Below are 12,586 nucleotides of genomic sequence, written 5' to 3' on the forward strand. Positions count from 1 at the left end.
TATTTACATAGTATTTACATCATATTAGGTATTAAAAGTAATCTAGAGATGATGTAAAGTATATGGGATGATGTGAGTTGGTTATGTGCAAAAAAACACTACACCATTTTATATGAGGGACTTGAGCATCGGCAGATTTTGGGATTGGGGGCTGGGAATCCTGGACCAATCCCCCGTGGATACCAAGGCAGACTGTATAGAACTTGGTACTATATGCTGTTTCAGGCATCCACTGGAGGTCTTGGAATGTATCCCTCTCAAATAAGGGGTAGGGGACTACTGTATTTCCTTGACAGTATTTAAAAGTCAGGTGTCCTCTCTCAGATTTTAGGAATAACCTGGAGGCAAAATACATTTCCCTCTGTAGTGCATCCCAATAAAGTACCCCCTCCAACCCCCTCCTTTCTATTTAGAGTTGTATAAAGCAATTGCCTGTAAATTACCTTGTGCTTACCCTAGGCCTGAGGGCAGGGAGCTCTCCCTTTCCCAGATTTCAGTTATGTACCTCTTAAAGTAATAGCTCCTTTTAAACCTCTCAGACACTCCCCGGAGATTCTGATCCCTTTAAATTGGAGCGGAGCCTGGGATCTGTGCACACCCCCACCCATTGGGATCCTTATGCTCCAGCAACTTGGGAATCACTTAGTCTCTTTAAAGGATCAGATTGATTCCTTAAGAACAGTAACTGCAACAGTGTAGCCCATATGTAAATGTACTGGCGTAATTTGCCCATCACTACTCACGCACAGCGCTCCTGAGGATACCTGCTTCCAGTTCCAGGCTCCCAGGGCTGTCCTTGGTCAGCAGGTAGAATTCCAGTGAAGTCTGCTGCTAGGGCTGGGATCCCAGCTCTCACACGGTTTCTGACGGTCAGGAGTACAGGAGTGGCTTAGTAGGATGGCTCTGGCTCAGTGTCACTTATGGAGTTACATCAAGATGTCAGTCAAGACTGCAGGCCCCTGAAGGTTTGATCAGGGCTGAAGGATTTGCTTCTAAGCTGGTTCATTTGCGGCTTAGCAAGGAGATGCCGGCTACTGGCAGGATACCTCAGTTCTGCACACTGTGGGCCTCTCCACAGGGCTGCTTGAGCATCCTCATGTCTTTCTCGTTCTGATTTACTTCACTTAGTGTGATAATCTCTAGCTGCATCCATGTTGCTGCAAATGGCACTATTTTATTCTTTTTTTATGGCTGAGTAATATTCCATTGTATATATATACCACACCTTCTTTATCCATTTCTCTGTTGATGGACAGGTTGTTTCCATGTCTTGGCTATTGTGAATAGTGCTGCTATGAACATTGGGGTGCATGTATCTTTTCCAATTACAGTTTTTTCCAGATATGCGGCCAGGAGTAGGATTGCTGGGTCATATGGTATCTCTATTTTTAGTTTTTTGAGGAACCTCTGTACTGTTCTCCATAGCGGCTGCACCAATTTACATTCCCACCAACAGTGTAGGAGGGTTCCCTTTTCTCCACACCCTCTCCAGCATTTGTTCTTTGTAGACTTTTTTTTTTTTTTTTTTTTTTGCCATACCCCACGGCATGTGGAATCTTACTTCCCAGACCAAGGATCAAACCCATGCCCCCTACAGTGCAAACTTGGAGTGTTGACCACTGGACCGCCAGAGAAGTCCCTAGACTTTTTAATGATGGCCATTCTGACTGGTGTGAGGTGGGACCTCACTGTAGTTTTGATTTGCATTTCTCTCTCTCTTTTCTTTTTCTTTTTCTTTATGCCGCTCCCCCGACCCCCGGTATATTTACACGTGCATGTCTGGCAGGATCTGGGGTGAATCTTGGGCTCCAGGACCTGGAGTCTTTGGAAGAATTCATTTGCAAGATCGTGACAGGTGTGGCTCAGAGCGATGTCTTGGAAGCTTTGGCTGCTAAAATAAGACACTCTAAACAGGAGGTGGAAGATTTTATATAGAATGGACTCCTCATGGCAACGTGACTGTCCCCTAGAGGGGGATTCTTTCCCTGTAGGACAGAAAGGAGACAGTAATGAAGTCAGGCTGAAATAGAATTTTGTGAATGTTGGCAAGTTAGCAAGTATACCAGAAAGCTACATTGAAGCGTGGGGCCTTTACACATAAATTAAACGAATGAAGTCTCCAAACGGAAGGGTCTAATTTCCGGAAGTCGCTGCAATGGATGTGATGAGCTCACCATGGGAGAGTGCCTTACTGGTGGCCCAGGAGAAAAAATGAGCATTCGTACTCAGTCTCAAGGACTTTCAAAATGAAACAAAATCACTCTCTCCTAATGTTTCAGGCAATCAAGCTCCGTCTCTTTAAAGCCCATATGGCAGAAGGTGAAGCATGACCACATCTAGGTGTGTGTGCTGGGGGTGGGATACTATAGATGTTCATTATACTCATCTCTCAACTTTTCCAGATGTTTGAAAAATGTCATAATAAAACATGTTGGGAAAAAGGAAAATAATAGAATACCAGAAAGTAAAAGAACAGATGTAATCTCATAGGAAACCGCCCCCCCCCCCGCTAGTATTTTAAGTGGAATATATTTAGCTTTATGAAAAATTCACTTCTTTTACCTATTTTTCTCACTTTCTCATGGAGGACTGAAAACCCCTGGGCATCTACCCGAGGACCAGCACTGGGGAGCTCTGTTCTGGAAAGGCAGCATGTGGGGCAATGGGTTGAGAGGATGAGTTTGGGGCAAGTGCCTTTGTTTGGGTTCTATCCCAGATCCTGCTGGCTTTTGCTCACTGAGTGACCTTGGGCAAGCTACTTCAATTCCTTGTGCCCCCCTTTCCTCATCTGTAGAAACTGGACCGATAATAATGGAATAAGGTAAGTAACTTGGCCACTGTCACACACAGCTTGTAAGTGACAGTAGCTGAGTTTGGTTCCCAAGATAAATGATAGGAAACCCTATCACCAAAACTCTCCCCGTCTCTGCATACCTATAGGTCTTGGTTGGAACTGCTTTCAGAACCCTCAAGCCATCGTTCTTTGTGTGCCTGTTGGTTTTATTCTAATTGACTGATTTCTGAATGCAGGAGGTGTTTCATTTTCCTTGGCTTTTCTTAGAGACATAGCATATTTTTATTTTTCACTCATTGTGTGTTTGACTGAATAAGTGAAATACAAAAACGCCTTCTTACTAAGTCCACATTAACCAGGAGAGTTTTCCCTAAGAATCCTGTTCAATATTTTTGCTTATTGGTTATCTTACATGAGAAGTTTATCGGAAGAGCCAGGATGCTTCCAAGGTCTCATTAACATGTTGAGTTTGGCACCAAAACTTAATTTCCTAAGGAATGGTGGCTTAAGTTAAAGCAGGTTTGCAGAACTGTTGGGGCGTTTGTGCGTCTGAAGGGGGAGGAAATGACTACCATCCTGGTCATGACAATGAACTAAAGAAACGTGGTCTCAGGAGTGTTACATTAAAACTTGTGCCCACTGCATGAGTGATGCCAAACTGCTTTCAGAAGAAAAGTGATCAGTCTTTTGTTCATAAATTATCAGTTATTTCAGACGTGATCAATCAAAAAGAAACGTTCAAATGTAGAAATCCCTGTCAGGAATTGGGCTTTAGCCTTAAAATTGTGGGTACGTAGCACCATCTGGTGTGTAGTTTTATAATCACATGTTGACTTTTTTTTTTTTTATTAACCTCCTATCTAATAATCAATGCGATTCAGCTGGCTTTACAATAAGAAACCATTCTTTAGGCTTTCATAAGCACATGTCGAGGACCTTGGCTCATTCCCAAACTTAAAGACTCCTCAAACCCATAATAATCTTACAAGCTAAACGGGGTTCACCCACTCATAGATCCAAAGCCAAAATTGCATCCAAGCTGAAGTCCAAGTGAAGCAGAAACTATGAATAGAGGAAGCCAGTACTGAAAGAGGAAAAAAAAAAAAAGTAGCCCATGAACACAGAGCAGGAGCAAGAGACCATGAACCCCACGACAGAAAAAAAACAGGCCTGTCCTTGGGCTCCCGCAGGTCGTGACAACAATCTAATTTAGCTCATTTGCATCCTGATCATAAACTTTTGAGTGAGTCTCTGTTACTTGCAATCGAATAAGTGTAACTAAAACAATATTAGTTTCAGCGAAGCCAAAAGACTATAAATCCTAAAATCTGGCATGCTTACTCACACAAGTTCCCAAATGCCTGAAGGTCTTTCTTCTTTGACCTTCTGATAGAGGCCACAGGTAAGACGTAGGAAGAGAGGAATAAAATGAGGTCATCATAACCACTTGGGACCATGATTGGTGTCCAGGCCACCCAGCCAGACTTGTAAGCCCATGTCTCTCACCTGCGGATGGACTAGGAATTAGAAAGGCAGGTGCCCTCAGATAATGCCAGAGAACTCAGCGGTCAGAACCAGCAGGATCTGAGTACCATCTTGTGAATCTCTGGCCAGAAATGGGCTCTTCAATGCCTTCAGTAAAGCTCAGCATTTGATTCACATGCTAGTTATTTCCTGATTTACCTTCAGTGTAGATCAGTGGTTCTTAACTGGGGGCACAATTGGCAACACCTGGAGACACTTTTGGTTGTTGCAGCTGCGGGACAGAGGACGCTACCGGATCTAGTGTGTAGAGGACGGAGAGGCTGCTAAACATCCTGCAGAGCACAGGACAGTCCCCCACAACAAAGAATTACGTGGCCCCAAATGTCAGTAGTGTTGAAGTTGAGGAGCCCTGTGTCCATGGCAGGAGAAGCCTAGAGGAACTTTTAAAGTGGTAGGAAGAGCAGAGGGCTGAACAAGAAGTTGAGAATCCTGCCAAGGGGAGCACTACCCAGCTTGGGGAAGACACCATACTGTATCATCACCTGTGGAATGATGCCACGTCATAGGCAACAGGTGCCAGTTGAGGCTCTGGCGATAAATCTAAGGCTCCAAGATAAATCTAAGCAGTAGGTCCTTGAGAAGCAGAGCACAGGCTAAAGATAATCACTGGAGAAACTGAGGCTAAGCAGTTTGACTCTATTCATCCCCCTCTCCACTATTAGGGGATTTTGTGACCTAATTTCCTATTCATATCAAAGGAATACTTTGGCTTGGGTGACAGGGGCAAGGGGTTAAATTGGGATAAGCAGAAGGGCAGCAGATTAATAGTAGCTCACTTAAATGTACATGGATTTGGAAAGAGGGATGTGATAGATCTGAGTTGCGATAGTGGGTCTGTTAAAACTGAAATATAGTTTCGTTAAGTTAGCTTTTGGTTGGGCAACTTCAAAGGAAAGCAAGTCTCTCCCCTAAAGAGCATGCACAGCAGGAATCCCAAAGCAATATCAGTCTCAAGACTTGAAGAAAATAAAAAGCTACATCCCTTCTCTCCATCTTCCTCCCTTTGAAACACATAATTCCTCTACGGAGGCTTGCATTCTTCTGAAACCTAGACCAGAGGAATCACGGTCAGTAGATTTCCCTGTAACGCTGAGCTAGGCAGCAAGTTCCGAGCAGGGAATGTTCTGGAAAATTCTATAAACGTTGGCCATTTATTATCAACAGAACCATGCTGTGGCTAGAAGAAACTTCTCCAGGACTGGGCATCAGAAGGTGCAGGAATTTGTGTTTTTAATGTTTCCCGCGGTTTACAGCGTTGAGTTTACATGCACAACAAAGTTTGTGAATCAGCCTGGGTCATGGAAAGCTGTGGAAGGTTTCTGAGCAGGAACATTCATTCTTTCTAATACCCGAAAAAAAGGAGAGGCTGTAGCCCAGAAAACCAGCATCTGCTTCCTTCCTTTCCGCGCCACGCTCTATTCCAGCAGGGTCTGGACTACATTTCCCAGGATGCCCAATTGCTGGAGCTCCTGCGGGATTGGCTAGAACAACGCGGAAGTGATTACGGGTCGCCCAGCAACGGGCGGAGTCCTGGACCGTGACTGGATGCCCACGCCCCCTTGCCTGCGGCCGGGAGGTGTCGAAGCTCGACTCCATCTCCAGAGCCACAGAGCTCTCAACCGGCTTTTACTTCCAGCCGAGCGGCCGTGTGAGCTCGTGGGTGCTTTCCCCGTAGGTCTTCTCAGGCCCCGCCTCCTTTTACTCCGGCAGCTGCGCAATTGCGGAGACTGGATTCACCTGCCGAGTCGGAGGAGGGGCTCCGGGCGCACAGTGCGCAGGCGCGAGCGTTCAGGACTCGCGGCGCGCGGCGCTCGGTTGAAGCGGGAGTGAGTTCTGGGCGCGGAGACCCGGCAGCGGGCGAGCGAGCGGGTGACCGGGCGCCTCCTCTGCAGCCATGGCAGCCCTGCGCTACGCGGGCCTGGACGACACGGACAGCGAGGACGAGCTGCCCCCGGGCTGGGAGCAGAGAACCACCAAGGACGGCTGGGTTTACTATGCCAAGTAAGGGGGCCGCGGGGGGGCCGCCGGGTCTGGGACGCAGCTGGAACCCTGACCGCTCACCTGCCCGGGACTCCGCGCTGCCTTCGAATGCCACCTGCGCGGGGAGGGCCGCGAGCTCGCGCTCAGGCTTGGCCCGGGAGGGCGAAGTGGCAGTCATGGTTGAAAAGCTTCAGAGGGAAGGCTGCCGGGGTTCTGAGGACGGGCCATCCCCCTCTCTGGCCCTGGGTCCAGCGGGGGTCACCTGGCGGCGCTCAGGCGCGCCCTCTGCTGCCCAGTAGGCAGCGCTGCACGGTGCATGGATGGCAGACCGGCCTCATTCCCTTTCCCCCCCAAAATCAGAAAAAAATGCTTACGCCCCGCTCCTTTCTGGGGGGTCTGGGTTGACGACCTAGGAGTGTGTATTTTTAACAAGTGTCCTAGTATAACTATGTGTGTGTATATATATATGTATACGTATAAAATGGCTAATATAGCTTTACTGTAGTTTTCGGGAAAGTTTTGGAAACACCAGGAGGCCCTCTCTCCCACCACTTACTGTGTGACCTTGGGCCATTGGAATAACTCTCAGTCACAGGTTTCTTATCTGCTAAATACGTTGGTTGGAGAGTTTTAGTTGAGGCCCTGTACGTAAAGGCTTAGCACAGGCCTAAACATACTCAGTGCTGGATAATTCTTAGCCTTTCCTGATTTCTGCAGCTGTGACAGCACCGTCTAGGCCTGATATTAGAATCACCTGGGGACCATCATAACTATAGACTTGGGGTCTCCACAGAGACCCTCGTGCAGCAGGAGCCCAACATAGGGATTCTTTATTTTTTAAGCTTTCCAGCTGAGGCAGGTTATGGCTTTGAGAAACATGGATATAAATCAGTGATTTTCAACACCTGGGAAGCAAACTATCTTTTCCTGGCTCCCACCTCCAGGGATTCTCATTTAATTTTCTTGCCCCGCCTCCCACCCCTGGTGGTAGATTGTGAAATCTTCCCATGTGATTCTAATCTGCCCAAGGTTGTGAGCCTCTGCTGCCTTCCGTGGCTTGCTAGAAAGAAAAACAGGAGGGGAGGAAACGACCTTGGTGAGTTCATTCAAGACACATTGGGAATGTATCCTGTGCCAGGCTCTTTGCTGGGCACTGGTTTTACTGAGATGAATAAGACCGCTCGTTGGGATTTCCCTGGCCGTCCAGTGGTTAAGACTCCGCATCCTCACTGCAGGGGGCCCAGGATCCATCCCGAGTCGGGGAACTAAGATCCCACATGCCACACGTCGCGGCAAAAAAAAAAAAAAAAAAAAGTAAAAAAATAAGACCGCTTGTCACTTTCATGAGTGCCCAGTCTTATAGGACAGAGCAACGTGCGGTGACGTGGTCCCCACGTAGTGTTTGTAGTGAGTGGCGGCCTGCCCAGCATGAGCTGTGTGGGTAGGTGGTGAGGTGCCTGGGGCAGTGGGCACCTGAGCTGTGCCTTAGAGCACAGGTAGAAGTGGGCAGGTCCAGGGGCAGGAGGGCAGCCCAGGTAGAAGAATCAGAGGCCCGGCCCGTGCGGTGCTGCAGGAACATGAAGATTGAGGTGGGAAGGGAGGACACAGTTGATTTATGGAGGCTTTTCTGTGCCTGGGAGGATCTGGGCTCTGTCAGCAGGACCCATGTGTCCACTGAAGGCTTGGAGCCAGGGAGTGACCTCGGGTTTGTGTCTTTAGAAGGATGATTTCCGCTCTGGAGAATTGAAGGGGCATGTCTAGCAGCAGGGAGCCAGGGGGCAGTTGGCGGGCTCCGGGCAACTCCTGAAGGGGCATTTGCTGTTGCCTCAGCCTTTGCCTGAAGCGCTCTTTCGTCCCTCAGAGCTGAGCTTAAATGTCGCCGCCCACGAGAGCGTTCCCTTGCGTCGACCCTGCGCCTGCCTTCCACCACTTTGCTCTCCCTTGTCTGTGGTTTTCTACGCTCTACTCGGCCCTGTGTTGCTCTCTGTCCCTCCTCAGGTTGTCAACTTCGTGAGGGCCGGGACCTTTTCTCGTTCCCCTCTGTATCCCCCATGCTTAGCATCCTGGCGCCGTGAAGTAAATCCAGGGAACGAGTCAATTAGCTCATCTAGGGAAGGTTCCCCGCGGGCCTCCCTGGGCAGGTGGCGTTCTAGGCCCTGGGAACGCGAAGATGCACACGGCCTGCCTCCCGGCTTCGGGGCCTCCTCTGCTCCCGCTCTGGGTGGGGCCTGTCCCCGTCCTGGCCGCTGCCCCCAGAGCTCCCTGGCTTCCTTTCAGGTTTGCCTGGAGCCTCGCGTTCGGTCTGGAGGCGCCTTCGCCTTCGCCTTCGCTCACCCTGCCTCCTGCGCCTCACCTTGTGTCGGGTGGCCTTTCCCATCTGCTGCCTTCCTGGGTGGCATCCACCGTCTGGGCTTGGGGCTCTTCTTTCACTCGGTAAGACCTACACACCCCAGCCGGCTCTGCTGACAGCTTCCGGGGAGCCCACGGCCAGGGGACTCCGTGGCGCCTCTGCCGTCTCTGAAAAGTACGCCCCTCTCCGCCTCCCGCCCCCCCCGCCCCCCCCCCCCACCGGTATCTGGCCCTGTTGTTTACACTGACTGTGGTGACAAGGCTTGGGGGGCTCGCAGCTGGGGGGTGGGAGTACCTCTCTCCAGACTCTCTCTCCTGTCCTACCGGCCTTCTGTTCTTTGGCGTGGGGTTGAAGGATGCCCTGACCCATCCTGACCCTGGGTCCCCAGCAGTCCCCCGTGATCTCTCGTGTCGTACCGGCCTTCTGTTCTTTGGTGTGGGGTTGAAGGGTGCCCTGACCCATCCTGACCCTGGGTCCCCAGCAGTCCCCCGTGATCTCTCGTGTCGTACCGGCCTTCTGTTCTTTGGCGTGGGGTTGAAGGGTGCCCTGACCCATCCTGACCCTGGGTCCCCAGCAGTCCCCCGTGATCTCTCGTGTCGTACCGGCCTTCTGTTCTTTGGCGTGGGGTTGAAGGGTGCCCTGACCCATCCTGACCCTGGGTCCCCAGCAGTCCCCCTTGATCTCTCCTGTCCTACCGGCCTTCTGTTCTTTGGCGTGGGGTTGAAGGATGCCCCGACCCATCCTGACCCTGGGTCCCCAGCAGTCCCCCGTGCTCTCTCCTGACCTGCAAGCATCCCGATCCTTCCTTTCACCCCTAATTCTAGAAGGTCACTTGTCCACTGGGGTCTGGGAAACTTGGCTGATCGGGTACCAGAAGATGGCCCTTGCAGTCCTTCCTTTTTCCCGTGATCTTCATCCCACTGCGGCAGGGTTGTGCCCAAGCGCAGAGGCTGTAGCTCCCAACCAGGCCTCTGGGGTCTCGTGGGAAACCCCCTCATAGTCTCACCCCTCTTCTCTTGTGTGGGTTCTGTTAACCCCCCAGGCTCCCTCACACTCCCCAGGGTGCCCTCAGACCTCAAAGACACACGTGTCACGTGGCTCAAGGCCCCCCAGGCTGGGCTCCCATGGAGGGGACATTCTTGCTGCTGAGGACAGACCTGTTACCAGAGAGAGCTGATGAGCCTTTCTCCCTTCCCTAGCATGGTCCGGAGAAGCTCCTCTGCCTTAACCAGGGGGTGGGGACCGAAGGACGAGGTCTCCGTGCTGGGGGCTGTGGCTGCTGTCGCCTGCGCCGTCCTGGGTCCTCCACTCCCGCCCCCCTTTTATTCTGAAGCCCGGGCCTCTTGGCAGCAGAGGGACGGCTGGCCTGCCCCGATGGGAGGCGGGTCCCTGTCCACAAGTGGCTCTGGGTCTCCCAGTTAACTTCAAGAAACTACGCTTAACGAAGAAAAGAAAAAAAAAACTTAGAGGAGCATACTTGAAAGGGATAGCCATGTAATGTGTGAATTTAATTTTGATCCCTTTGTTTTAAATTAAGATCACTGTTAAGTATCTTCTTAAGTGACAAAAAGCTTACTGAAAGAAAGGAAAAAAGAGGGCTTCTGTTTAAAGGAGAATAAGCTAATTTGGGGACATGTGTTTTAATTTTCTGTTCATTAAAAAGTCATTTTAGATTACAATGAAAAAGGAACACCCTTTAATTAATTTTTATGTAAGTTTATTTAAAATAATCCTTTTCTGTCAAAGGCATGGTTCTTAGTTCTTCACACGTTACTCACTGAGTCCTCTGTGACCCCAAGAAGTAGGGCCATTATTATCCCCTTTGTACTGATGGGGAAACTGAGGCACAGGGAGGTTGAAAACCTTCTCCAGGGGATCCGAACTACCAAATGTAACCTGGTTCTTACTCCTGTTTGGGCTTCCTTTCTGCAGTCAGGGTTTGATGGTGGGGGATACACAAGTGGGATCCGGTCCTTGCTGATACCCTCTGTCCAGGGATCTAATTGCTCACCAGTCGCTGTGCCAGGTATGGTGTCTCTTGCCTTTCCAGCAGCTCTGTGAGGTGGATGTGCTCCTAGGGAGAGTGGCTCACCGGGTGCAGGCAGCGCGGGAGCTCAGGTCTTTGGCCTTTTGAGTCCAGTGTCCACTGTGTCCTTGTACTGGCCACCGATAGTTTGCAAAAACCCCGGAAGCCAGCAGTTCCTGGAAAGATCCTGCTTTTGAAGTGCAACATCTTACAGGAGCGTTCACCAGCTCTCTGTATTTATTCTCTTTAAAATCATGGATAGGGAAGGAATATTCTATCATCTGGTTGTCAGTGATTAAGTATTATTTTCTACTTTGGCCTGAGCATGTGAACTTTGAATGCCTCTTGAAACATGCAGCTGTTTCCTTGATTAGGTAATTTTATGTTTTTCTCCATACTGGATCACCTGTTGACAGGTGTCTCTAGTCGGTTATTGGCTCATGGTTTCATTGATAACTGTGTGTGCTCTTCCGAGATGAAATGCTGGTTTGGCACAGAAATCAGACTAGTTTGTATATTTGATTTGTTCAAAATAATAGAACTTTTGAGGGCTTTTTATGCCAAGTACTGTGTTCAACCCTTTGTATACAGTATCCTCGTAGCATTCTCCTCAGATGAATACTAGGATTATTTCCGTTTTGCAGATGAGGAAATTGAGGCTCCAAAGCTGAGTGACTGACGTACGGAGCTGCCTTACTCTCTTGGATGAAATTAGGAATCAGTGCTTAAAAAACACTTTGAAATTAAATCTGTGGAAAGAATAAACATTTAAGAAGGTTAAGGTTATATCTAAATGATACCTGCATATCAGCGTTATAAATTTGACTGGAATTTTTCAGTCTATCCTGGAATAAAACTAAAACGAAAACTAAAACAAGTAGAAAACAAAACACCTCTCTAGGTATTTTGAGTGATTCAGCGAGATTCCTAGAGTTGACCCCCAGTTGGGGTCAAGTCCTCTTCCTCTGGCTTCACCACCAGCTACAGGTTTTAGGGAGATTTTCCCAGTCTGCTGCTGCTTCCAACCTAGAGAATTTGACCTGATGCAAACAGTAACATTTATAATCTGAATATTTCTTTCTGACTGTCTGACTTGAGTACTCTTGAGAGAGTATCACGTGGAGGAGAAAAAAAATATAATGCCATTGATTAATTTTTAGAAGTGTAACTTTTACTTACTACGTATTCTGTGGATTTTTTTTTTTTTTAACAGTCACACAGAAGAGAAGACTCAGTGGGAACATCCGAAAACTGGAAAAAGAAAGCGAATAGCAGGAGGTTTGTATGTTGTTGTCATAAAGCAGAGACCCTTGTATTTAAAGCATTAATCAGATGGGAAAACTGTCACAGGAGCTGGACTCTCCCTCTGGGGAGTTTGTAGGATTCGGTAGAAGGAAGTGATGAGCTCTTGGGGTGGAGTGCTGAGGATGATTTCTTAAATAAGAAAGTATTAAAATAATAGGGCCTTGAATTCACAGTTCATTAGATTTTTCCGTAGTTGCACTGTAAAATTGGTCTTGGTTCCTATCCTGGAATTAAATATATCAGCGGTTGATAGAATTCCGTAAAGCTTGCGTTGACTTGTAGGTGCTTCTGAGTAAGTGTGTCATGCATGGAATAGAAGTGTAAGAAGGTCCCTGCTCTCAAGAGGTTGAGGGTCTATTTGAAAAGACAGCATGTGCCCTTGGGAAAGAAAATGAAACTGCTCTATAATATGAATCTTCACAAGTCAGCATATGAATGGTATTGGGTGCCTGCTATAGTGTAGATACGTTCTGGGAATTCATTCAAGGGAGAATTCATGTTAATTGGAGCAACCAGTAAGGGTTTTGGGAAAAGCAGAAGCTGAATGGAGTGTTGAAGAATGATCAAGAATGAAATAGTATTTTAT

General features: G+C 48.5%; 1 protein-coding gene across 1 annotated transcript in view; it reads left to right on the top strand.

The window, feature by feature from the left end:
* Positions 1-6,110: 6,110 nt before the first annotated feature.
* The window catches only part of WWOX (WW domain containing oxidoreductase), a 974,128-nt gene continuing 967,652 nt past the window's right edge, over positions 6,111-12,586 (top strand). Inside the window, exons 1-2 of the mRNA XM_036834493.1 lie at positions 6,111-6,340; positions 11,909-11,973. Of these exons, the coding sequence (XP_036690388.1) occupies positions 6,234-6,340; positions 11,909-11,973 (172 nt within the window). The 5' untranslated portion in view covers positions 6,111-6,233. The remainder of the gene's footprint in view (positions 6,341-11,908; positions 11,974-12,586) is intronic.

The sequence above is a fragment of the Balaenoptera musculus genome, chromosome 19, assembly GCF_009873245.2.
Source record: "Balaenoptera musculus isolate JJ_BM4_2016_0621 chromosome 19, mBalMus1.pri.v3, whole genome shotgun sequence".
Taxonomy (NCBI): domain Eukaryota; kingdom Metazoa; phylum Chordata; class Mammalia; order Artiodactyla; family Balaenopteridae; genus Balaenoptera; species Balaenoptera musculus.